The sequence below is a fragment of the Setaria italica genome, chromosome II (genome assembly GCF_000263155.2).
Source record: "Setaria italica strain Yugu1 chromosome II, Setaria_italica_v2.0, whole genome shotgun sequence".
NCBI lineage: Eukaryota > Viridiplantae > Streptophyta > Magnoliopsida > Poales > Poaceae > Setaria > Setaria italica.
In genome coordinates this window covers 44258392-44284704 of record NC_028451.1, presented here as the reverse complement: position 1 = coordinate 44284704, position 26313 = coordinate 44258392, and the positions used below count along the sequence as shown (strand labels likewise).

At 49.7% G+C, this 26313-nt stretch overlaps 2 protein-coding genes across 2 annotated transcripts in view; both read right to left on the bottom strand.

The window, feature by feature from the left end:
* Nucleotides 1-6090: 6090 nt before the first annotated feature.
* Nucleotides 6091-7480, bottom strand: LOC101764951 (homeobox-leucine zipper protein HOX14). The gene is made up of 3 exons (XM_004958079.2): nt 7180-7480; nt 6708-7054; nt 6091-6549 (listed from the first exon to the last, which is right to left on the bottom strand). Exons 1-3 carry the CDS (start codon nt 7247-7249, stop codon nt 6274-6276), a joined length of 693 nt encoding a protein of 230 aa, XP_004958136.1. The 5' UTR covers nt 7250-7480; the 3' UTR covers nt 6091-6273.
* Nucleotides 7481-23239: 15759 nt separating this feature from the next.
* LOC101762399 (protein indeterminate-domain 1) overlaps nt 23240-26313 on the bottom strand; it is a 3663-nt gene continuing 589 nt past the window's right edge. Inside the window, exons 2-4 of the mRNA XM_022824359.1 lie at nt 25840-26312; nt 25251-25702; nt 23240-25031 (exon numbers count right to left, since the gene is read on the bottom strand). Of these exons, the coding sequence (XP_022680094.1) occupies nt 23749-25031; nt 25251-25702; nt 25840-26312 (2208 nt within the window). The 3' untranslated portion in view covers nt 23240-23748. The remainder of the gene's footprint in view (nt 25032-25250; nt 25703-25839; nt 26313) is intronic.

Here is a 26313-nt window from a genome sequence, read left to right as displayed (position 1 = left end):
CAATTGCCCATTTAGAGTGCACGCATACAAGGGCAAGTGGAAGGAATACTGGGAGGTGACTAGAGTAGTGGAGCATGAATGCATGCTGATTTTGTTGCTCAATACATGTATCCTCAGCTAGTCGAGAATCCTGGCTTGAGCCCAAGTCGATTATTTATACCATTGAGGAGAAGTTTAACTACAAAATTAGCTACTAACAGGCTTACCGAGCCAAGCAAAAGGCATTAGAGATTATTATTTCATTTTTATATGTTGTAATTTTGCTGGAAGCAACTGTGTATTTAATGGTCGGGAGTTAATTCAATTTCAGTTATTTCCTCGAAGCGCTCTATCTCTCTAGGAAGTTTCATATTGCAACCAATAGTGACATTCAAATATCTAGTGCTTCCAATGTAACTTTATATTTTTTTTCCTCAGAAAAAATTACACAAAAATAAAATAATAAAAAAATACTCGAACCTATAGCCGGTTGAACGGTAGTTGGCTTCAACTCCTGCCACTTGCCGCCCGTTTGAAACGGCGGTAGCTATTTCAACCGGCTACCGCTGTTTCAAACGGTGGTAAGTACCCCTCCGCTGCCACATCACCCAATCGTCGTTAGAACTGGCGGTAACTCCTTTTTATATTTTTTTAAGGTATAGGTCTAGTTCTGCTAATTTTTTCTCGGCTATTTATTTCTGCAAATTTGTTAAAGAAAAAAAATAAAAATAAAAAAATTCTTTTTTCGGCACCAAACCGCGCGGGGGTGGATCTTGGCAGGTGACGAATAGTCAACTTACGTAGAGTGCTACTTGTTTTATTGGACAAGAAACTGCCACCCAAAGCAATCTTTTTGGATGTAAAATGTCAGTGCATAAGCTTCCTAAACCAGGGCACACGCCGATCCATCAAACCTTCGAACTCCATCAGCATCATCAGGTACTAGCACCTGCGCCTGCGCGTAACATTCGTCCAGTGGTGGCGCTGCATGCCACATGTTGGCATCTGAACGGATTATTGGTGCCTTGGTGGCGTCAAATACTAGCACAGCCTACACCCTGCTCCCCGCAGGCAGGTCGCACTAGCCGTCCGCCTTGTGCAACAAGACCGGCGGCTGCCCGCAACCAACACCCCCAGATTTCCCTGGACGGGACGAATATGCCGCCGGCACCGTAGCTGCCTGCGCGCGCCATGTGCACGCATGCAGGCGGGCGTGAGTGACGGGTCGTCCTGCTCCGCTCTGACTCTGAGCCTGCCTACCTAGCTCTCATCTCGCCGATGAAATGACGCCCTAGCCTGACGCAGCACGATACATTCCCTTCCCTTTTGGGCGTCCGGGCAGCGGGCGGGGCGATCGATTTAAATATCTCTGCGCCGCACGAGCTCCGAGAAGCGGCGGAGATGGTTTACGGTGTGGATATCAGCAGCTTCCTCGTCCTTGTCTCGTGCCCGGCGTCGTCCAATGATCGCCGCCTCCTTGTTGCCCGTCGCGTCACGCCATCGATTCCCTACTTCTCTTCGCACCAGGCTGGTCCTCGACGGCCGAGCCGATCGCGTGTGTCAAGCGAGCGGCGCTCGTGACAGCGACACGTCGCCAGTGTCCGCCGGTGTCCCTCGCTCGCTCGACGGCTCGACGCCGGTGGCCCGTTGCAGCGTTTGCGCAGGATATGGTCCTGACCGGACGTACGCCCCGGACAGACTGCCTCGTCGGAGACCTGGGACAGAGATCCACAGTTGAGGCAGCGCCCCAAATAAAGAGGAATAGGAGTAGGCGTAGGAACGTCCCAGGGCTGGGGCGCCATGTGTGTTCTGTCGGAGCGCCTGTTCGCTGTCGATTGGAGGGCCAGTCGCCGCGCTCAGCCTCTGCTGCTGGCCCTCTCTACTCTACCTGCGACGCCTCAGCTCGATCGGCGCTCGGGGCAGCGCCGGCCGTGCATGGGCGCTTGCTTGACAAGTCATGGGGGGCATCTCCTGTTGCATCGGCTGATCGGCGGCAGAGGTCCCCCGTGGTGGGGCGCGCAGCCGGCGGGCCGTCGACACCGCGCAAGTACTGTTTGGATAAGGCTATCCGCCCCGGGACCGGGAGCGCGAGGAGAGAGGTCCGGTCCGGTGCCCACTTGGGCACTTGAGCACCTGAACGCCTCAGCTGAACCAATAGAGAACGTCACGTAGCCGAACGGACGGAGCAGCCGTGCCCATGCATGTGGCTCTCGGCCGCCGGGGCCTGCACGCAGGCAGCTGCCCCACGGAGGTAGCACCGGCGAGGGGCGAGGGCCTCAGGCACCTACCACCGCGCTAGGTCCCCTGATATTTCCGACGCCGAGCCGGCTTTTCCCGTAGCTCTCCACATGCGGCCCGCACTCGCGCGCGAGGCCCGCTGCCGGCCGGGGCGCCGTCGTAGAACGAACCAACTGATAGGCTGCGCCGCCGGAGGTCGGGCGCACCGGGGGAGTCGCGGATCGACACTTGGCTCCCCGGCTCCCTAGCGGAGCTAGCCCGGCCGCCGGTGGGCGCCCCGACCGATGGCATAGCCGTGTAGGCGCCTAGGACGTCGCTGCAGCAGGGCGCAGGCATCCGGGTGCGGTCCGTGCATGCGCAGCGCAAAGCCGCGCGCCGGCGCAGGCTTTTCGCTCGCCCTGCCTACCCCTGCGTCGCCGCTGCGCTGCTCCTGCAGGGCGCAGGCCTCGCCTAGTCGCCTGGCCAACCGTCCGGCCGGCCGCTTTGTGTCGCGCCCGTCGCGTCGCGTCCGTCCGCCCGTCACCGATCGCGGCCTTATCCGCTTGGAGAAATTGGGCGGGCTCTCCCCCGGTGGACGCGGACGTTGCTTCGGTGCGTCCGCTCGTTTGCTTTCCCATATCAGGCATGTCCAGGCCTGTGTGTCGATCGCTCGACGACCCGGCGCTTAACCTTAAATGGCGCCTCTTGGCCCGGCGCCTCGTCGTCCGGCGGGGACTACGCCGAGAGTGCGACGAGTTGCACGGCACCATCGCCGCTGCAGATAGACGTCGTCAAGACTTTGCTGCCATGTGCCCACAAGGTAATGGTGCAACAGGCTCCCCCGCAAGCAAGACTGCTGCTGGCTGAACCATGGGAGCAGAGGGACGACGACGACGAGGAATGAAGAGACAGAGGCTTAATAAAGCGCCAGCTAGACCATCTACGATTCCTGTCGAAATCTGGGTTCGAGGGAATAATTTTCTGGTTGTTCTTTTGCTGTTAGGATCGTTGAAAATGGGTGTGAGAAAGTCAGTGTAACGTTGTTTGGTGGTCTCTCCTCCGGGAATCCTGGAGGTCGAAACCTTTTACTAGTTTATCTTCCTGAATCAGTTTAGGTAGACTAGATCACTCCTAAAAAAATCTCTTCTTTGTATCAGACTTGTGGAATTTCCGTTCGGTGAATGGAAATGGGGTGCGCCTCGTATCGGGAAAGAAAAAAAAAGACAGACGTCTTCGATCTCCACGACTCTACCCAAGTTTCGCCGAAGCCACCCAGAGCGCCCGGGCGTCTCTGTCCGGATTGAATCGTGTGACGGTGAGTTGTGTATGGGACAGCTTTCGCCCAGGAACAGCTGAACGAAGAAACGCCGGATCGGAGCACCCACCCAACGCGACGACAGGGATACATGGAGCGACGTGACGGACGACGGACTGACCGTGATCTTTCTTGAGCTTTATTTGCGCTCGCCCGCTCGATCTCGGTGGTGACGTGCATGGTGTTTTCGCACTTGGTCGATCGGTCGGCCGATCCGGTATACGGTGGATGATGACATATCACCTTGTGGAAAGGTGGCGTCGTGGCAGTTCGTGGTTAGCCGGTACACGTTATCCGGCGTATCTTTTCCGCGCCTTTCATTAGTTGCTTTCGTTGACGATGCGTTTGGTGGATTTATTTGCTGGATCTATGCATTGCGCCTGTAACTCTGTATTGAGATTTGTTCAGTTATCGTAAGCTAATGCTCGCTCGGAATGCACCACAATTTTACCCTGATTTTTTCCTTGGTTTCCGCCAAAATCTAGGTATTTCATATAAAACTTCATGAATAGTTAGTTCTAATTTTGAATTCCCATTCGGACTGCTACTTGGGGGGGGGGGGGGGGGCAGTAGGTGTGCGACCACTACAAGGCTACTATAGTGACATTACAGTTAACATGCCCATTCATGTCATACTCACTCCGCCCGCAAAAAAAATGTCCTGCAATTTTCTTTTCATTGTTACCCATTTGTTATGTGCATGCACCAGTCAATTTGTCAAATATGACTAATAAATAGATGTCGTTTCATATCATTATTAATTTGTTCTAGAATTTTTGGAACGGAGAGAACAGATCACAATGAGGTTGGAAAACACATGATGGGATGACCTGCTTCCAAGTAGAAAATCGATTCTCTCAATGGGTGAAAAATAAAGGAACCACACTTAATGGATGCCACATGTCACACATGGATCCCACACTATCCGCCAACCAACCTCAAAACATCCCGTCGATTCCACTTTATATAGAGTATATTTCCTTCTATCACGCAATTACAGCATATATTTTATATGTTGTTTGAACCAAACTTTTCCGTTGATGTTTTATATGTTGTTTGAACCAAACTTTGGTGCGCATACTTTTCATAATAACAGCATATATTTATGCACTTGGAAGCTCTCTTCAAGTCTCCTCATTGCCTTTTCCTAAAACAAGAAAATTACAGCTGCACATCGTTGTACATGTGCAATTAAGAATGCCTAACATTATTTTTTGGAAAAATAAAATTTTAATTTAATTACTACAATGAAGTTACTCTCACTAATTCATGCGTGGCATGGTGGGAAAGTAAGTGATGTAAGTATGTTTTTCTCTCGTAACTGTGTATCCATGAGAATTTTGTCAAAGGCTTTATCTGATATTGTTGTGGATATTTCAAGTCCTCAAAATGAACAAAGTGTATTCAATAGTGCTGTTTCTTTATTTTTCACATAGATGAGTACTTACCTGATTGGGCTTTGTTTTTTTGAATTCAATAGTATGGCCTCTGCTAATTGTAATTTGCCATAATACAATTGAGGAAAGCTCCAAAGGTAAATGAAACCTACTCTACCACTTTGCTTAAAAAAGTTGAAATTACTCCCATTATTCGCATTGACACTTTTGGTGCAATTTGTGCTAATACGTATTTCAAGCGTTCCGTAGAGCCTTATTCTTCAACTAGTGACTGAAGTGGATGAGGTAATCTATTTTCCAAGCGCTGTCACAATTGTGCTTTATTCTTCAACGAGCGACGGAAGTGGATGAGGTAATCTATTTTCCAAAAGCTGTCACAAATTGTGCTTTGATCAGAAGATCTACTACGAAGCAGCAGGAGCCAGTGAAAGTGCGTAACGATGAAACTTGTTTTATCCACATCTTGTTTCTTGCTTAATTATTTAGTCATAAGGAAGGACATGACTTGAAAGGAGGAAGATGGTGCCGAGAAGCCCCTACCTTAACAAACACACCAGGAAGAGAGATGAAGCATTATATTTTAGTTATTATAAAGCTAACGGGAGCTGAGATATATACTCCTTCCGTCCTAAATCGTAGGTCGTTTTAGCTTTTCTAAATACATAGCTTTTATTATACACCTAGATATGCAATACATAACAAAACTATATATTAAAAAAATCCAAACGACTTACAATTTAAAATAATTAAAATAGACAGAGTATATAACAAAAACATTTTTTAAGGATGGACGCTTGCACATATTTCATGAAGAGAAGGGGAGCATATGATTGAATTGAAAATACATTCTAAAGATAGAGTGAAATTACTCTAGTGGCTAATCTTGAGAAGTACAGGGGAAACAAAAGCCGCAGAAGTGTAGATCAGTGACCTGAATATGGTGATTTAATCACTTTAATCTGTGATGTTTTATTATCTTTTACAATTTACATCCTTTCAGGCCTATGTGGATTCCGTTCAACCTGGACTTCAAAATTGTATATTTTGATGGTCTCTTTTCAAATGTATCTCCCCACGCAGCAAGGATGTGATGATTGTCAGGTAGCACATGCACAGTACTTGCTCATCAGCCCATATGGAAAAGACTAGCGCTAGATGCTACTCAAGCAAAAGACACCAATGTGGGTAAACACAACATCATCTGAAATTCAAGTACTAGCAGTACCTAGCTGGCTATATTTTGCCACTAAGAACTTGGTTTATGTACATAATAACACGCACACTTAGAAATCAGCACACGGCAATGACACTATGATGACTAGCTAGAATTAATCTGGCGGCATACCATATCACTGATAGCTTCGCTTACATCAGTCCATACAGGCTAAACCACTCGACCACACTGTTGTCAGGGTAGCAGGCATAGTCAGGGACATAGAGCAGGTCGTCGTCCCCGAGGTGATCGCGGACGCCCGGCTGCTGGCATGTGCCCGTGGAGAACGACGAGCTCGGGCTCCCGCTGCAGACGACGCGGCCCATGGCGTCGCCGCCGTCACCGGAGACGGCGTGGCTCCCCGCGGCGGATCTGAGCCGCGCCAGCTCCTCCTCCGTGATCTCCAGCCTCTCCTTCAGCCTCATCACCTGCCATGCATGCATGAACCCACGAATGCTTAATACACACTCCAACACCGTCAATCCATGGGCATGAACAGAAGAGCTAGCAGGTGTTGTTCGGACCAAGATTTAGCTAGGAGCAGGACATGCATGTGTGGCTGATGTTCCGGGCAGCAGGCAGGTACCTCGTTCTCAAGGTGGCATTTGTGGAGGATGGCGGCGTCGTGTGCCTGCTTGAGCTTGCCGAACTCCTCCTCGAGCAGCTTGCTCTTGTGGCGGGCGCGGCGGTTCTGGAACCAGACGGCGACCTGCTTGGGGTCGAGCCCGAGCTCGGCGGCCAGGTGCACCTTCCGGCCGGTCTCCAGCTTCCGCTCCTCCCGGAAGCTCAGCTCCAGCGCCTCCACCTGCTCGTCGCTCAGCCGCCGCTTCTTGGGGTCCCCTCCGCCGTCCAGCTCGCCGCCGTCGCCGCCGCACCTCGCCGCCCGCCGCCTCCTGCGCCGCGCTCTCGGCCGCTCCCCCAGCGCCGCGCCGCCTGCACACACATATGCACGCACAGAGCACATCAATTTCCATGCATGCCCTTGACAGCTACAGTTGCGTTCGCAGAGAACTGGCTACAGACTAGCTAAGAAATTGAGATGTACGAAGAACACGAACCGTTGGGCACCATGATGGGGGAGGAGGAGTCCACGTAGGCGGAAGGAAAGAGCTCGTCGTATTGCTCCATGCTTTTGCCTGCGCTCCCGGCTCCCGGGCGGATCAGCTACAAGACGCCTTTCTCTCTCCTTGTCAAGCGTTAGAGAGAGAGAGAAGCTGTGGAGAGGAGACGGGGGGTGGGTGTGGTGTGGTGTGGTGTGCGAGGACCAGGAGGCCGGAGAAGTTGTTGATCGAGGAGGGGAGGACCACAGGGCAAGGCACCCAGTTGGGGTGTTAAGTAAGCAGGGGTGCGTGTCTCGAGAGAGACCTAGGAGTAATATATAGAGGTAGCAAAGGCACGCAACGCCGGTGGGGGGCTGGGGGCTGCTGCTTTCCGAGCCAGACCGGCCGGCCATGGATGTAACTTTGTTTTTCTTTGGGAGCTATAGCTACGTGACTGCAGACTGCAGATGATGTGCTGATGAACAGGATGGAGTACTACTCTGTCATGAGCTCACTCGTGTACCAACGCCCAATCAGGGTCCTTTCTACAGGACTGCACCAGAGAGGGGCAGTGGTTTCATCACGCAATTAATTTGGAGAAGACAATCTTGCTTGAATGCTGTTCATACCTTCTAGAACATACTAGTGCTTTGAAAATTAACGTGCATTACGCACTGTTAGTCAAAGTTTACAGAGTTTTAATGTGAGGCGGCTTCTAATTTCACCGGAGGTGGTAAAACGGCTTTCTTCCATGGTTTATTTTTCTACTTTGATTGAAGAACCATCTTAACTGTTACTCTCTAGCTACATATGCCCCTTTTATTTTTCCTGTCTTGCTTTCAGCCTTTTGAAGACTTGATGCATGTAGGGGCCGGATGCCGCACAATGTGTGCCAGGGCTTAAATTGGAGATCACTGGGGTCTGCACGACCTTCTAGGTTAAACAAGAGTGGTCGACAAGGTGGCACTTGCTCATGGAAAGGGCTCTTACTTTCTTTGAAAAGATCGGGCAGGAGATTCTCCCTCGACTCTTTATAGAGGTAGCATGTTATTTCATGGTGTACTACCCGACTATTTACACTAGCTATCCCGTTACCTTTAATTCGTGTTTCAAAGTTATGTAAAAGTTAGAGAAGCAGCACACCAGCAGCATATACTACTGAAGATTGAGGCTGATACATGAATGAATGTGCAAGGGCAATAATGTTGGCATATGAAATTACAGTAGCTCCCAATAAATATTCGCTGATATACATGCAAATTCAAACGGCAATTATCTGTGTGCATGCCTAAGTCTACCCGGAGTAGCAATTCGCATCCTACATATACTGTGTCCAGTGAAAACTGAGTTGATTTTGACAAATAAAATCTAAATTCAGCTACCCCAAAAATGAGATGCAGACATTTGTCTTGCACTGAAAAAGGAGCATCCTAATACCGTTATCGTACTTCATGAACCTGTTACAGCTAGCGATAAGGATTTGTGGTCGAAAACTACGGTTAGCAGAATCGATTCCTAGGACGACAATTATTCTCGACCGGAAGATCGAAGCACCACCACAAAGCAGGCAGGCTCCCCTAAAGCAAAGATGCAAGCTCACACATGTTTCACCGACGGAGAACATGCCGAGTCACTATTCACGCAAATGCACCGCTGATGCGGAACACCGATCCGGTGATGCCACGACATCAAAGGGATTAAAGCATATCCATCAGCATGCTCACGGGTACAGCAAGATTGATCGTTCAAAAACAAAAACGGATACAGCGAGAGCCGGCAAGGATGGGGGGAATTTTCCGGGCGAGGGAAAAAAGGAACAGTGGATAAGGCTAGGTCGCTAGGGAGGAGGCGACGGCGAGGCGGCAGCCAGAGGGGCCGAGCCGTAGCGCCAGGAGCGGGCACTGTGGGGGTAGCTAGCCCGGGAGACAAGGGGCGTAGGCACATGGCCTGCACTGCGCTCTGCGCCGCGCCGGGGGCGGGGCGGGCTCGCCTGCGAGCGCCCCGGGGTGGTGAAGATGAACTGGATCTCCACGCGTCGCCCGGCGCGGGGCTCGGGCGCCATGGACCACCCGCCCCGGCGCCACCGGACGTGTCGCCACCCCGCCGATCCGGGGGCGAGGAAAACTCCACGGCTGCCTGCTGGACGCAGCTGCTGCTTTTCTTCATGCTCCGGGATTCCAAAACGCGCCACTGCTCTGCCTCTGCTCCCTAGCCGGTTGATTAGTCGCCGGCGCCGTGGCTTGGGGACGAACCACGGAGGAGGCCCCGAGCCCCTGGCGCGCGGGGCCCGGGCCCGCGTGGCATCCACCGCTCGCGACGTCGTGGGGCGCGGATGGCCTGTGCGCGTAGAGGCGTAGCGTCCTTCCTCCCATTGTCTACTGGCTGCTGCTGCTGTCAACTGAGCGTGATCTGTTCTTGGAGCGTGGGAACATATCGGGATTTGGGGAGAGCTGGGCAGTATATGTGCAGGACGCGCACCAGCGGAAATTCCACTGTTTTTTACTGCAGGTTTCCCGTTGCCACTTCGATCCCAACAACGTGTTTCGACCGGTGCAACAACTTTCTCTTGGACAATGAACTTGCATTGGATGCCCTCGCAAGGAAAATAAAACTTTTTCACGGATGCAAGAAATCTTATCCGGTCGTACGATTTACCACAAGTAGCAACGGGTTGCTTATCGGCTCGGCAACTGTCCATCTATCCAGTCAGGGCGTATCCACTTACGGCTGCCGCTGATGCCACACCCCATGTCTCTGAACTGTAAAGCCACTGCCCACGGTACAAGTAAAACGAGGCAGGATCTCGGATTTGTTCGAATCCAACCCACCCACAGCAGCCGATGACACGCACATGCCCGGAAACAAAGCGAGCAGCTAGCGCGATCCCACGGCCTGCCCCTGCCCTGACTGCTCGGAAGATCTGGTGACCGGGACAGCTGCGGCGTAGATGCATGAACGCAGAACGCATGCGGGCCAAGTACTCATCCGCCTTCCATTACCGGCAAGTTCTCGCCCCCGCCCCTCCCCCATGTTGACCTGTGCCTGTGCGTTTCCGGTAAGGCTTATCCTATTCCTACCAGCCGCCATGGATAGGTGGACGTTCATGGCAGGGTAGTAGGGGGCCGGCCGGCGCGGCGGCGGCGTCCCCACGAGGAAGAAGATGTTGGGTGCAAGTAACAGCACGTAGACTTTAAAGCCTTATCAGCTCAGATTGCGCGAGATCTGCGTTGTAAGCCGGCCGGCTGTTGTTTTTCTTTTCTTTTGGGGAAGAAAATTAAATAAAGGGGCTAAAGAGAACTTTCAGAGATTTTGCTTTTGCCATGGTTAACATGGGTTCTGCATGAGATAATGGCTGATTAGCTGTTTTAAGCAGCTTCTTTTCTACGATGTTGACGCTGCTTACCAGACAACTAATTGTGCGAGCTAGCAGCGACCCCGAACGAAATGCTGATGAATTATTGGACGGTAAACCTTTTCAAAATTCTTTAAAGTAAGTACATCACAACCACTCCTTGAACCATCCTTTTCAAGCAAACTAAAGCTCATCATCTAATTAAACAAAAGGCGAGCTGAAGTTTATAGAACTTCCTCATAAGAAACAAGCGTGCCTATCTGCTGGGTGTTAAGGAGACTAATGTTTCCTAATGGCACTCATTAGCAGAGCCTAGCTGTGCTGAAGCTGTATAATCATGTTCTTTACACACGCATCTAGGCTGTTCCCAATCGAGATTAGCTAGGGGATCAGCACTAAGCTTGCACAGTTGTCTGCCCGAGATTGGGAGGAACCGGTCAGGAGCTAGGCAATACTAATCCCCATCATCATGTGCTCGATTCCCTCACATGCTCCATGATCTCCACTTGCTTTGTTAATGCTCCAGAGGTGAGTAATCTAATGCAGGCGCCCTTACTCCCGGACAAGCCATGCCCCTGCTTCCCAACCTCCAACTTATCTCCTTGGATCTGCCCAGAGCTTGCATCACCCGTCTTAAATTGGCGGTGTCACCGAGACCTGAAGGTCAATGGATCTTAGGATAAATTTGCCAAGAGCAAATGGCTGTTTTTAGAAGCTAAGGTCCCATTTCACTCTTGAGAAGTTCCATGATGCAGTTGCACGTAGCTAGACTTGCAGTAATGACTAATGACAAATGCAGTGTTGAACACATGGAGAAGGAAGCTTCAATCTTACTGCATGCAACAGAAAAACATGATGCGATGTGGTTAATTTGAACAGATTACTGTAAGTACTAGACAGGTTTAAAGAAAGTGGAAATAACATCCCTAATCAAGAGAACTTTGAACGGCGTCAACACTCTAGGATTTGATCTTTACTCGTACGGAACATAGGTTTGCACGCACCGTTTCAATCTTTTCACCCTTGTGCGGCACTCAACTCTTTACCCTAAAAATATTTCACCTTTCCTTGAATTACGCCACTAACCATGTGACATGACCTTTCGCCCCATATATTTCAATGCCTAAGCTGAGATAGCCAGATAGGATGCGCGCGATTAGCCAGTAGCCAGGTCGTACGCTGCCGATGGCGCGGCGAAACGTGGCAGCGATGTGCTTGCGGTTTCTCCGTCAGCAGTGAGGTGAGGTGATGTTGTGGTGGCGATTAAGCAAGCGATCGAATCAGCAGTGCGATTAAGTAATGGTCCATGCTAATCTGGTGCCAATGGGAAACGCTTCAAACAAAGCTGTGGGGGAGTACTTGTAGAATCTTTTCAACATATTATGCGTGTGTGAAAGCAGTATTCATTTGCAGGTCCAACCGTATAGTAGTGCACACTGGCGCATATGTAATGATTGAGTAATCTAAAATGCAGCTGCATGTACTGGAAACTTGCTTGAAGTGTCAGGGGATCGGAGTAGTGACTACTCGTAAGAATCAACCAGCGAATCAATCGACAACTTTAGTATTTTTTTTCCTTGGAAAAGAACTTTATGATCATCTATTCTGAAAAGGAAGCTGTTTACTTCAGGTTCAGTTACCTTATGGCACCCTGATTAAACGGAAATCCCTATCTGCCACTGTTAAAATCATCAGTATATACCCTCCATGTGATTTTGGTAGATGGATTAAGGGGGTGTTTGGTTCTTTAGGAGGTCCTAAAATTTCTATCACATCAAATATTTAGATACTAATTAGGAGTATTAAACATAGACTAATTACAAAACCAATTGCACAGATGGAGACTAATTTGCGACACGAATCTATGAAGCCTAATTAGTCCATGATTTGACAATGTGATGCTATAGTAACCATTTGCTAATGATGGATTAATTAGGCTTAATAGATTCGTCTCATGAATTAGCCTCCATCTGTATAATTAGTTTTATAATTAGCTCATATTTAGTCCTCATAATTAGTATCCGAATATTCGATGTGACACGAACTAGATTTTAGTCCATGGAACCAAACACCCCTAAAGAACTTAGTGGCATTATTTGAGGAACAACCCACTTTAAGATTAATTCATTTACTTCAATTTTTCTCAGAACGTGGGAATGCTTCAGTTTTGCCGTGTGGGAATGCACTTTGTATTTGCTATGTAAAGAATTATCTTCAACCTAGTATATCTATATGCAGCATTCTTCACTGTTGGCCCATGGAATTTGAAAAAAAAAAAACATTGTTCCCCCTCATCACAGTGCCACTTAGCTACCTTCCATCAGTCCATTCATACAATTTCGCATCCCGGTTACACCTCTCTAGATCCGTCGGACACTACCTCATCAACCTCCGTCCCGGAAACCTAACCTCCATCCAAGCGTCGTGTCGACCACGCGACTCACGAATTCCAGCCGCGTGATCAATCAACAGGAAAGTTTAGAGCGAAGGCATCTCTATTCTGAAGGACCACATCAAGTTGCTAGCTAATTCGTACTACCAAGCTACCAACCGCGAGCACAGACGGATCAAACAACATGCAAAACTTGTGGCCATCTCGAGCCGGAGCGGGCGGGAGCACAAAAAGATAAGCCAACTACAAGACCTGAGGATAACATTGATTAGCGAGGAACCTCGCTGCGGCCGCCACGAGAGCGATTCTCTCTTGCCATGGCGCGGCCGCGCATGAGCTAGACACCGAGGGCAGCAGCGAATCTTTCCAAATCTTAAAAAGAATTACCTGAAACAGCCGTGATCTGCTACAGGAGTGTGAGGTGTCCAGGTTGAAGTGTGCCGCTGCGGCTGTGCCCTGTGTTGTTGCAGACTTGCAGGCGCCGCGAAAATGACTGACACTTGGCCAAGAACCGTCGACAGTTTGCTCATTTGCTCCGTGCGCGGCTGCATCTGGGCCACGCGGGCTTACCCGTCAATTACTTCCCCGTTTGACTGACGTGTGGGCTAAAATTAATTGGGCTATTTCTTTTCCGCGCGGCGGCGGCCGAAACCGTCTAAATATGGGCTAGATTGGCAATCTTACTGACGGCCCACTCAAAACGCTACCTGGGGACCTTTTGCTCAAGCAAACTCCGCACCCATTTCTGTCGTCGCGCCGGCCCACACCCCCGGCGCTGTAACCACAGCAAGCAGCCGGAAATCCCCCCTAAAAAAAAATACAGCCGGAAATCCCATCCATCTCCCGGAAGTTTTTTCCAAGTTACCTTGATTCGTGCAAATATTCAGATCCGCTGTATCGCAACCACCCAAACCCTAGCGTCACTCCTCCCTCCCTGCTCCCTCCCTCCCTCGCATGCGCCGTCGCCTCGTGCGCAGCCCGTACCACCCCGCACGCCGACCGCCGCGCGCTGCTTGTCGAGATAGATCCCCAATAATTACAAAGAAGAAAGAAGACGGACTTTTACTAGAATTCCCTTGTAATCCTACTAGAACTACTTGTAAGCGACTAGTAATTCCACCCCTTGAGTATATAAAGGATGGCAGGGGTATCTAGATCGGCAGTTCAAAACCATCATCAATATCCAACAATTGGGTTACACAACACCCAAGCGCAGGGCGCAGTATACAAACTTCAAACAGGACGTAGGGTATTACGCTACTATGGCAGCCCGAACTTGTATAAATCCATATCTTGTGTTCTCGCTTTTACTTTCGAGTTCCAGATCCGACGATCACCCACCAACCAACCACTACCTCGAGATACCCCTCGGTAGGTTGCCGGGTATAAAACACCGACATCTGACGTGCCAAGTAGAAGTGATCGTCGAGATCATCGGGCGAGCTTGAAGGAACTTACCATCAAGATCAATTTACTCGGCGGCGCGACGTGATTGTTGTTAAACGACGACTAATTTCATCGTGTCTCTGCGTCAAAATGCAAGAGGGAATCGAATCCATGACATTTCAGCGGATTACTACTCGTAGACATACATCTCCTGTGACGCAAAGTCTGAAACTAATTTGGAGTGGAAAGTCAAGTCCGAAGATGGCGCAAGCACTCGGTCTCGTCGAATTTTCCATCTGCGAAGCTATCTACCGCACTGCTCAAGATTGGAAGCAATCTCCAAGCAGCAGCTGGCGGAGTACCTGTGAAGACACCAAGGAAAATTCAGAGGCAAAAATTCCGTGAACACGCGCATCAAGATGAAGAAAGGCACGTGCATATGCTGTTGTTGCCGCACATGCCCCGCGGGGCAGGGCCATACGCTCAAACATAAAGGGCATGTTTAGTTAACCAAACTTCCAACTTTGATACTATGAAAAAGAAGATTCCTCATCACATCAAACTTGCGGTACATGCATGGAGTACTAAATGTAGACGAAATCAAAAACTAATTGCACAGTTTTGTTGTACTTTGCGAGACGAATCTTTTGAGCCTAATTAGTCAATATTTGGACAATAATTTACAAATACAATCGAAATGCTACAGTGTGCTACAGTGCTACAACAGTGATTCTGCATCTTCAAAGTTGGGCAACTAAACAAGGCCTAAATATGAGAGTGTACTGCTACACGCACACGGAGAGCTACTAGGAAGCTTTAAGATTTTTTGCTTAATGTAAAAAAAAGATTTACGTGAGCACTACTACACAACATCCTGTTGCATCGACCCGTCGACGACTACTCGTCTTGACAAAAAAACTAGGTAGACTTCGCACCATCAACAACTAGTCGAAATCTATTTCGACTAGTTGGCTTCATCGTAACCATCGCGGCTTCACGACGATTGTCACGGCTTCATCGACAATCGTCCACGAATCAAGCTAAGTCACTTTTTTAATTATTTTATATAACTTTTTCAGCTTGTTTTCCACATGATGGGCAAGGCGTCGAGTACTTATTTGTGTACGTCTCTCGACGAAAATTACCATACAGAGCTACACTTTGCTAATTATTCCCGGAGCACGTTAAACCATAGCTATGGGCTTGGTACACTGAATTACGGAGGCTATAGCCACAGGTTTTGTACACTGAGTTTCCGAAGCTCCGCCAATATGCTTGGTACATCGAATTTTAGAGGCTACAGCCACAGGTTCGGTGCACTGAGTGCTAGAAGCTCGCAACGGCTACACCCTAAGGGGGTGTTTGGTTCCACCGACTAAAGTTTAGTCTTGTCATATCGAATGTTTAGATATTAATTAGGAGGACTAACCATGAGCTAATTATAAAATCAATTGCACATATGGAGGCTAATTCGCGAGATGAATCTATTAAGCCTAATTAGTCCATGATTTGACAATGTGATGCTACAGTAAATATGTGCTAATCATAAATTAATTAGGTTTAATAGATTCATCTCACGAATTAGCCTCCATCTTTGCAATTGGTTTTGTAATTAGGTTATGTTTAATACTCCTAATTAGTATCTAAACATTCGATGTGACAAGGACTAAACTTTAGTCCGTGGAACCAAACATCCCCTAAGGAGGCACAAGTCCTATGCGTGGCAACACGCGCTCTCCTCGCCAAAAGGCAGAAAAGTCTCAATGATTAATTTACACGTAATCGCGCTCTCTTTTTGTCGCAATGCCGACTACTTATTTTCACTGTCTTCTCTTAGTGGTCACTAATATCCTCGAACAGAACATGCCTTAATTTGTGAAAGTCTCGGATATTCTGTCATGGCTAAACGCCGAAGCCGGAGAAGAAGATTGAAAAAATGATGATTAACTTTTTCTTAAAAAATGTTGGTGCAACTTTTTTCCGAAAAATATTGGATTTAACTTTTTTTAAAAAAATGTTTGCCTCAACTTTGGTTCAACTTTTTTGAAAAAATATTGGTTCAACTTTTCCGAAGAATGTTGGTCCAACTTTTTTTAAAAATGTTGTACCAACTTTTTTAAAAATGACTAACATTTTTTAGCTAAATAGTTTTTGGTGAGTTTTTGCTGTATTAGGTGATTTTTGCTGTATTAGGTGATAATGCGCCGGGTGACCTGGAAGTTTCTACTTCTATCTATCTAGGCGCCCCGCAAGCAGCCGTCCGAGAACCGGTGGTGCATGAGCAACCAACCCAGAAAAAAGCCACAGATCACCGGTGGGCGGTGGTGACTGGCGGCGGTCGCAGAACCGTGCTGGAGGCCGGAGCGGCACTGAACACTTCAACAGTGAGGCAGGTGGTTCATGCTTGGACAGCAAGGTCCGCTCGCCGCTCGCCGTTTTCAAAGCTCTTTGGCCGTGTTGTCAACCGGCACGTTCTCAACGCTGCCGATCGAGCGTACCACGAACACTCTACCGTTCCCAGATCCACTGTTCCATCCTTGAATGCTGTGCCTCGCCCTGGCCATTTCTCTGATGATCAGGTCTGAATTTCTCCACACCCTTTATTTGGCTCCCTCTGTCAGAGCCAGGACGGGGATGGGAAGCTTGGCCTTGCTGCCTTGCACGCATTCGGAACCAAACGACGACGAAAAGTCCAGCCTGTTGCTTGAATCCCCGGCATCTGAATCTCAATTTCTGTAGGGCCGGCGGTATTCATTAGTCGTCGTCTCCGGTACGAACTCGGCTGTACTCACTGCTCCACTGCCCACTTGCAGCACGGCCGGAGAGAATGAGATGGATCGTAGATGGCGGCGGACACAACATCAGCTGAGAGCTTCAGATTGCCTTAGAGATATGATGAGGCTGTCCTCTGTTACAGCGTTATGTGAAAGCGGCTCGTGTATCATGGGCAAAGCCACATGTAGTATGAGTTTGAGGTTCTGATTAGCAACCCAACGGTTCTGTTCTATTTTGCTGAATTCTAGCAGATCTTCTCCGACAAGACCTACTTTGGGCAGGTAGTACAGCTGGGTTTAGCCTATGCATTTTTGGATGGAGCTGTGGAGTGTAACGGCAAGGCTAACCTTTCCAGATTCGTGCCACAGCTGGGGATTCTCATGTATGTTCTCTAGCTGAATGGTAGTCTGAATAGTCAAAAGGGATTTTCTTTTGAAAATTACAAAACCACCCCATATGCCCTTTAGAACTAGAGTTTCTTCTTCTCTAAGTCATTTTTATTATAGATGCTCGCTTTTACTTAACGACTTATGAGGTGGCTTTTGTAGTTTTCTCTTGGACATTCTGGCGCAGGAGATTTTTATTTTTTAGTACGAATCAACACATTTTGACATGGAACAAGAGTAAGTGGGTAAGACTGATCAGTTTAGGTAAGTTGTGGAATCCAGTTCAATTTCCCTTTCTAGTATGCATATGCTATGTTGTAAACAATAACGGTAACTTGGGATAGATGATTCCAATCCATTTATCCTACCAAATATGAATTTTGCAGCGGTACAACCAACATTGGAACTAGTATTTTATAAGACCTTTGCCGTATCTTTTTCTATGATGGTATATCGAAAAGTATGGGAATCATCTGTCGCAATGTGTGTCCTAAGCCGCACCTTTTTTTTTTCTATCATCAAAAGTGTGGGCACCTACCAAATATCTGCCCTTAGTTCCGAATTAAATCCTCCAGCTAAGATAGGTCACTTCATATTCCAGATCCAGATGAGGCTATCCATCCCCTGCTGTACTGGCACTGCTATGCTGAAATTACCTGTGCATCTAACGGCTCACAATCTGTGGCCTGTTTTTGCATAGTCTGTGATCGTATGGAATCTGTTTTTTTTTTAAATGGCTGGTCAAAATAAAGCAAGTATTCAGGACGGTACATTCCTATAATCTGCTGCAGAATGTTGCCGTTTGGTACGGTTTTCTGCTCATATGTGAAAGAACCGCTGAATAAGCTAGAGGTATAATTTCAGGCTTCTTTGCAATGTTAGTTTGGAGATGAATGAATACATGATCTCCATGAAGATCGATTCAGCTTGAATGGATGGAATGGCAACGCTATCCTTCCCCAGATCCACGCCGCAGCTGGGTTCTTGTCCAAGCATGCATGTATCTGACACGGACCACGTGGTCTTCCCATGGCGCCACACAAGTTCGACTCTGAACCGACCGTCGTCTGGATCAGTAGATCACGGTCACGGCGCTCGTGAAGCCTAGCAACAACAGGATGCCATCACACCAGGTTCCACAGGTTACAGTTGCTCAGTTTGTCTTTGATCTGAAAAAGATAGCATCTAGCACGGCCTCAATTGGTGTTAAGTATAGAAGTGTAGCGTAGCATATTCGACGTCAACATGATCCTATCATCAACATGATCCTATCAATAGCTGATTGAGCGGTGATTGATTGGTGATCACCTTGATTGTAATCATTTGATTCTTTCATGTAATTCTCAGATAATGTAATATAAATACATACCAACCCTGCAGGTTAAGTTCACGACAAATCATTTATTTCACATGGTATCACAACCAAGATCCATTCACCACAAGCTTCTGCTTTTCTTTTTCGCAGTCATCATATCGGCTGCCGCTGCTACCTCCACTGCCGCCGGTGCCATTACCACCACTTCCACGTCCATCTCCCTGCCGTCCATGGGCCACTCGATCACGGTGTGCCTCACATGGGAGAACTTCTTCCTGTGGAAGACTTAGACCGTCGCAGCTCATCGTCAAGGGAAATGGCATTGATCAGCGTCAGGTGCCGAACCCTGCCTACCTACTTTGGTTCACTCAGGATCAACTCATCCTGAGCACCCTCCTGTCCTCCAGACTGAGGAGATCCTCGGCCAGCTGACCCAGCGCACGACCTCTCGTGCTGCCTGGGATGCGCTGCACACAATGTTCTCGGCACAGAATCATGCACGCGCCACGCAAGTGCGGTATCAGCTGTCCAATCTCAAGAAGGACATGACTGCCGCTGCCTACTTCCAGAAGATGAAGTCCCTTGCCAACACCATGGCATCGATCGGCAACCCTCTCCAGGATGAGGAGGTCCTCTGCTACATGCTTGGTGGCCTTGGATCCGAGTACGAGGCCCTCATCACCACCATCACTGCTCGGGATGAGCCGGTGAGCCTTACCAGCTTCTACGCCTACCTCATTAGCGCTGAGCTTCGCCTTGAGCGCAACTCCTCTGCTGGCGAGATCCACCCGTCTGGCAACTCGGCTACCCGTTTGGGTGACGGAAACCGCACCGGTGGTCGCGGCGGCCAAGCTCGCGGTTGTGGATAGGGACGTGGAGGCTTCGGCAACAACAGCGGCGGCGGCAAACCTACTTGCTAGGTCTGCAGCAAGTATGGGCATGATACCCTGCGCTGTCGCAATCGCTTCAACCATACCTACCAGCCAAACGATCAGCGCGAGCGCGCTGGAAACGCTGCGTAGACCAACTCCTACACCATCGACACCAATTGGTATGCGGACACCGGCGCCTCCGATCACATGACAAGCGACCTCGAACGCCTTCATTTGCACGAGTGCTACACTGGGAAGGACCAAGTCCAGGTCATCAATGGCTTAAGTATGACAATTTCACATATCGGTCATTCTGTGCTTCCTGGCTCATCTAAACCACTTCATCTAAAAAATGTCCTACATGTACCTTATAAAAGCACGCATGCATCTTATGTCTGTTCATAAACTTGTGTCTGATAATCATGCCTATGCTGAGTTTCACCTTGATTTTTTCTGTGTCAAGGAGCAGGCCACGAAGAAGGTTCTTCTTCACGGTAGATGTTGGAATGGTCTCTGCACAATGCCATGTTGTTCCTCATTATCACCCACCCCACATCGCCAGGGTCTTGCTGCTACCATCCTATCCTCGGATTTGTGGCACCAATGACTAGGGCACCCATCTTCCACCATTGTCGATTTAGTTACTCAATCTAATAAACTAGCATGTGCACCTTGTCGTAAGAAATCTATTTGTGATGCCTGCCAGAGGCCAAAGTTCATCAATTGCCATTTCGTTCTTCCACCCATATTACGTCTTCACCTCTTGAACTTGTGCATTCAGATGTTTGGAGCCTAGCTGTGACCTTTGTTGGTGGTTTCAAATACTACGTTAGCTTTTTAGACGATCATAGCCGCTACACGTGGATCTATTTACTGAAACAAAAATCCAATGTTCAGCATGCCTTCTATCTTTTTCAGAAACATGCTGAGCATTTGCTGAACACTAAAATATGTGCTTTTTCAGTCTGATTGGGGTGGGGAGTACCGTTGACTTTCACGGTATTTTGAGCATGAAGGCATTCAGCACCGTGTTTCTTATCCTCAGACTTCACAGCAAAATGGTATTGCCGAACGCAAGCATCGCCACCTAGTAGAAACAAAAAATTGCCCTTCTTGCTCATTCATCTCTACCGGTTCGCTTCTGGGATGAAGCTTTTCTCACAGCTTGCTACCTTATCAACTGCATGCCCACACGAACTCTACAGCACTCATCCCCACTACATATTCTTCTCCAGAAGTCTCCTGACTACACATTCTTGCGTGCTTTTGGCTGTGCTGGCTGGCCCACCCTCCGTCCATGTAATGATAAGAAATTATGCTTCTGCTCTCGGCAATGTGTGTTTTTAGGACAGAGTTCGATGCACAAGGGGTACAAATGTTTAGATCTCTCAACTGGCCGCGTATACATATCACGAGATGTTGTATTTGACGAATTCATTTTCCCTTTTGCCATAACATCCAAGTCATCTCCTCCTTCCACTCCAATACCTTTTGTCTTTCCTACCAATGAGCCGGTATTACATAATGACAATATGTGGAATTATGACTTTTGTTATTGGCCTCTGACCCTCCTCCTCAGTGCAGCTGTGCCTCTCGGGTCCTGTGAGCATGGCGGTGCTCCCCTCTCTGACGTGGCAGGATCAGTGATCCCTGTATCATACCCCACGAACGCATTTGAAGATGGAATAGGAGTAAAAGCAACTCATCGATTCAGATACTTTTTTGGCCGACTATCCCATTTTCCAACTCACTGCCAAAATGATTATGGTATAGCCTTTGTGTTTGAGTTACATTCCTTTGCCTAAACATGAGCATCTTTTGCTTTTGCATTCAAAATACATACGCAAACTCAAGAGACGTAACATGAAGCTGAAATTGGAGTTGCTAATTCTGTCTTCGGTTCACGTACTGCTTCAACTCGGGGAAGATCTCCACTTCTCTGTTCTCCAGCACACGGCCTCAACTAGGGCGCGCACACGTGCTGGATCCTCGAAAGCAGAGGTCGCTATCGACCGGAAAAACGCCTCGCACAAACCCAAGGACACGCATCTGATGATCAGTTCAGATAAGCTGAGCGATCGAGCGGTGCCGCCTTTCCCATATGCGCCGTCGGAACGGGAACACGTCCATTTCGAACCATCCAACATGGTGTGCAGCCATACGATCCAGTATTCCAGTCCAGCTGCATCCGTGTCGCTCCAGGCGCCAAAGCCGGGTTCAGAGTGAGCGAGTGGCAACCGTTTCGGGAAAGTAGGCAGTCACCAGGCTTAAGTTTCAGGTCGCACGCATGGAGGGTTTCGGGGCGCGGGTGAACTTGGACGGGTACGAAATGAAACGGCAGACGGCAACAGAATGGCTTTCAGTTTCAGGCCCCAGTTGCTCGATTTTGGACAACCAAAATCACTGTATCAGCACTGTAGCATACTATAGCGTTTCGTTTGTATTTGTGAATTATTGTCCAAACATTGACTAATTAGGCTCAAAAGATTCATCTCGCAAAGTACAACAAAATTGTGCAATTAGTTTTTGATTTCGTCTACATTTAGTACTCCATATATGTACCGCAAGTTTGATGTGACGAGAAATCTTCTTTTTCCATAGTGCTAAAGTTGGAATTTTAAGGGAACTAAACAAGACGTCAGTTACGAGTAGCACTGTCACTCGTTTCTAGGTGGCATTTGATTTTTTTTCCTGAGATCATACCAGTGAGTCCGTGACTAGATATTTGCTAGATTGTATGTGAATGTGGCCAGGAATTTGTTGGATCTTTTTGCGGATCTGAGATGGTACTTTGGATGATTTAGGCAGCAGTACGTACCAATTTATCAGCCATAGGGGTACAGGATTGCAGTTTTTTTTTATGAGACTTCTTGTACTCACCTTTTGCTATAAAAGAAAAAAAATGTCCGAAAGAATGAGAATCATCTGCCACTATGTGTGTCCCAGGCCATCCCTATCTTGGCACGTGTGGGCACCTACCGACCAAATATCCTCGCTCAGTTCCGATTGAAGCCTCCAGCTAACCTTGGTGGCCTCGTCAATAACGCCGATGCCTTAAGGAGATCTCTCCTCTGATCTTCTTCTAACCTGAGTGGTTCAGTGTTTGCCACACTGGTTGATTAGGCCACGATCGTCACGTCGGACCAACACGACACTGTAGCAGGGTACGACCGGGCCAGGGGCCTCGACACGTCCATCCGCTGCTCCTTTCCCGTTCCCTAAAGGAACCTGACACGTTCGAGATGCAAACCCCCATCATCCGCTGCTGGGTTCTCCGGCTCCACAGCGGCCAGAAAACAGTGAGAATTTCTGCTTCGCCGATGCAGAAATCCTCCGAGGACACGTTGAAGGGATCAAGGAAAATACCTGTATCCGGACGAGATGAACACTACACACATGGTTAGCAGTTTGTCTGTCGCTGACGGAGAGATACGGACGTCTGAGGAAACATACGGCGCCCGGGCTGTTACTGCTGAGAAGCAGGGTCTTCTCAGCTCGTTACTGTTGCGTGACAAAGCCCCATGCTGATAACAACAGCAGTGAAAGAGATTACAGGGAGGGAGAGGGAGGGAGGGGCAGAACAGGAACACGAGAGCAAAGTAATCAAGCAGGTTTATTTTTTTTTGACACTGAGTACAGATAAATTCTCCAAAAGTACGCAAGGCTGCTGAACAAGCTCGCTGGCCGGCAGGTTAGGTAATTAGGAAACCCTGCCGACTTAGCAGCAGCAGCAGCAGCGAAAACAGTAAAAAACACCTTTCGCACGTCAGCGTCGCTGTCCTAATCTCGGATCTTTCCAAAAACAGTACTGAATTAGCACCGCAGGATCTCGGTAATAAAGGCGACTACTTACCCTGTTACCTCGCCACATCCGAAAGCAACGGGGCATCAAAAGTCAGGTTCCATCCTGCCGGGATCGAATTTTGGCTATAATAACAGCTTCAATTCGGTGGGAGTTTTTTTTTTTCCAGACAGAATGCAGGATTGGGAGAAGCATCGAGCTATGTACAGAGTTTCTTCTAGCTCTACCAACACAGCTGCGACTGAGGCTGAAAGAATGAGCGAGCCGAGGCACGAGAACCCCCAAGGTTACACAAAAAAAGAAAACCTCACAGGATCGTGCGGCCGTTGGTCTTCCTCTTGGCGTCCTCCCATGGCGCCGGCACCTGCGCCGAAGACCCCACGTCCAGCTCTCCTCCAACCATCAATGCCGGGAGGCCACCGTTGGTCGTGGAGCCGCCCATGGTCCCTCCGATGCCAAGACCAAGGAAGTCCAGCGTAGCAGGCTTGGGACCGAACAGTGGTGATGGTCCCATCATCAGGTCCGGCAACCCTGCATTTCCACTTTCGTATGCGAGGCCAAGGCCAAGGCCCCCGGATAGCATTGCCCTGGACTCCCTCTCCATTTGCTGACTAGTCCGGTGGTGCCGCTCCATCACCTCCATTTGCTGACTGCTCCTGTTGTGCGGCCACCGTTGCGTGCTTGACTCCATCTCCATTTGCTGATGACTCCGGTGGCGCTCCATGTCCATTTGCTGGTCGCTCCGGTGGTGGTGCCACCGCTGCGAACTCGACTCCATCTCCCTTTGTTGATGATTCCGGTGGCGCTCCATCTCCATTTGCTGCGTACTCCGGTGGTGCCACGGCTGCGAACTGGACTCCATCTCCATCTGCTGACGATTCCGATGACGCTCCATCTCCATTTGCTGATGACTCCGGTGGTGCCACGGTTGCGAACTGGACTCCATCTCCCTCTGCTGATGATTCCGATGACGCTCCATTTGTTGATTACTCCGGTGGTGCCATGGTTGCATGCTGTTTTCAGCAAACCTTCCTTGAGGTAGCTGCTTCGATGGAGGCGATGACGAGGAGGAAGAGGCAAGCCCAAACTCTTTCAGGAACGATGAGCTTGATTGCGAAGCTCCAACTTCAGCAGCCTTCTGCAGGAGCGCGGTCGCGGACATGTGCGGTGCTGGAGGTGGAGCGAAGGTGCCTGGATTGCTTGCGCTTGTCTGTGGGAACAGAGAGGAGGGCGCACCAATCGCAAGGCAGAGGAAGGTGGGATCGACACCGATGAGATCACGTAGAGACCTGCTCTGGGAAGTGGTGCTTGTTGTGGCTGACGCGAACAGACCGGCGAAAGTGTTGGTTGTTGTAGATGGCGCGATGGAATTGGAAACACTGCCGCCGGCACCACAGGTGGTGCTGCTCCCATCGGTACCAATGGCCTCTGAGGGTGATGGGAGGAAGCAAGGAAGCATTGGAGTGTCCTTGTCCAGCAGATTGGAGACCTCAAGTTCAGCTTCCTTGTATTGATCAGCTTCCTTGAAGCATGTATCAGCTTCATCCTCCAATTTGGCTGTCACAGTTGTCTCAGCAACCACCTCTGGCTCTATAACGGATAAACCAAAACAAGGAAGAACAAGTCAGTTATCGCTATGGAGCTAATTGACCAAATGGCCAACCAAATTGGAGAAACAGCCAAGATGCATGAATTGCTTTCTTAGTAGGGACGTGAGATTGACCTAAAGAGCAAGAACTTGCCATAATCTCATAAGTCCATGTATGGGCAATAAGACAAGCACACGAACAAGATGCAAAAGGAGCATACCATCCACATTTGGCACCACCGCCACAACTGGCCGCTGCTCCAGTGGAAATCGAAGTGGCGAGGGAAAGAGCTGTGGTTCCTTGGGCAATGGAGGTGGGGACGGACGGCGCGGCGGCTCCTTTGGCAATGGAGGTGGAGACGGACGGCGCGGTGGCTCCTGTGGCAATGGTGGTGGAGACGGACGGCGCGGTGGCTCCTGTGGCAATGGCGGTGGAGATGGGATGCGCTGCGGCTCTTCCGGGGCCGGTGCCTCCACAGGCTTAGGCTGCTCCACCTCGGCCCCGGCAGAATCCTCAGTCTCCTCTTCCTCCTGCCCCTTGTCCTTGTCCACATTCTCCTCGGCCTCCAAATCAGGCGGCCGAGGCGATGGCGGCGCCGGCGGCGCCAGCACCCTGCCTGTCTCCTCCACAAGTGCGCCACAGAAGGCGCGGTGCGTCACGAAGCTGTCCCGTCTGAAACAAGCAAGCACGCCATCCGATGAATCAATCAAACAAGGAAAAAAACGCGAGCTTTTCCCCGAATCGGACTGCGGGGAGAGGAGGAAGAAGAAGCAAGCAAGCGGCAAGCGAGCAAGCAAGCAATCACGCACCTGGTGAAGAGCGTGCCGCAGTCGCAGCGGTACTCGCGGGTGCCGCAAGTCTTGGCGTGCGCCTTGAGGTCGGCCTGGACGGCGTAGCGCTTGCCGCAGCGCGGGCACGCCCAGCGCTTCTCCCCGTGCTTTCGGCAGAAGTGCTTCTTGATCCCGGTGAGGTCCCCGAGCGCGCGCGCCGGGGAGTGGTGCACGCACCCAGGCTCGGGGCACACGTACACCCGCCGGCGCGGCGGCGCCGCGCCGGGCCCGCGCTGCCGCAGGCGCCAGGGCAGGTTGTGCCCCCTCCGGTGCAGCTGCAGGTTCTGGTCCCGCTGGAAGCCCTTCCCGCACACCTCGCAGACGAAGCGGTTGGTCGCCAGCAGCGTCCCCGGCGAGAGCGCGATCACCTCGGCGTCCGGATCTGCGGCCGCGGGCGGGGCGGAGGCAAAGCAAGCAAGCAAACAAACCGTTGAGAGCACGCGGGGGGCGGGG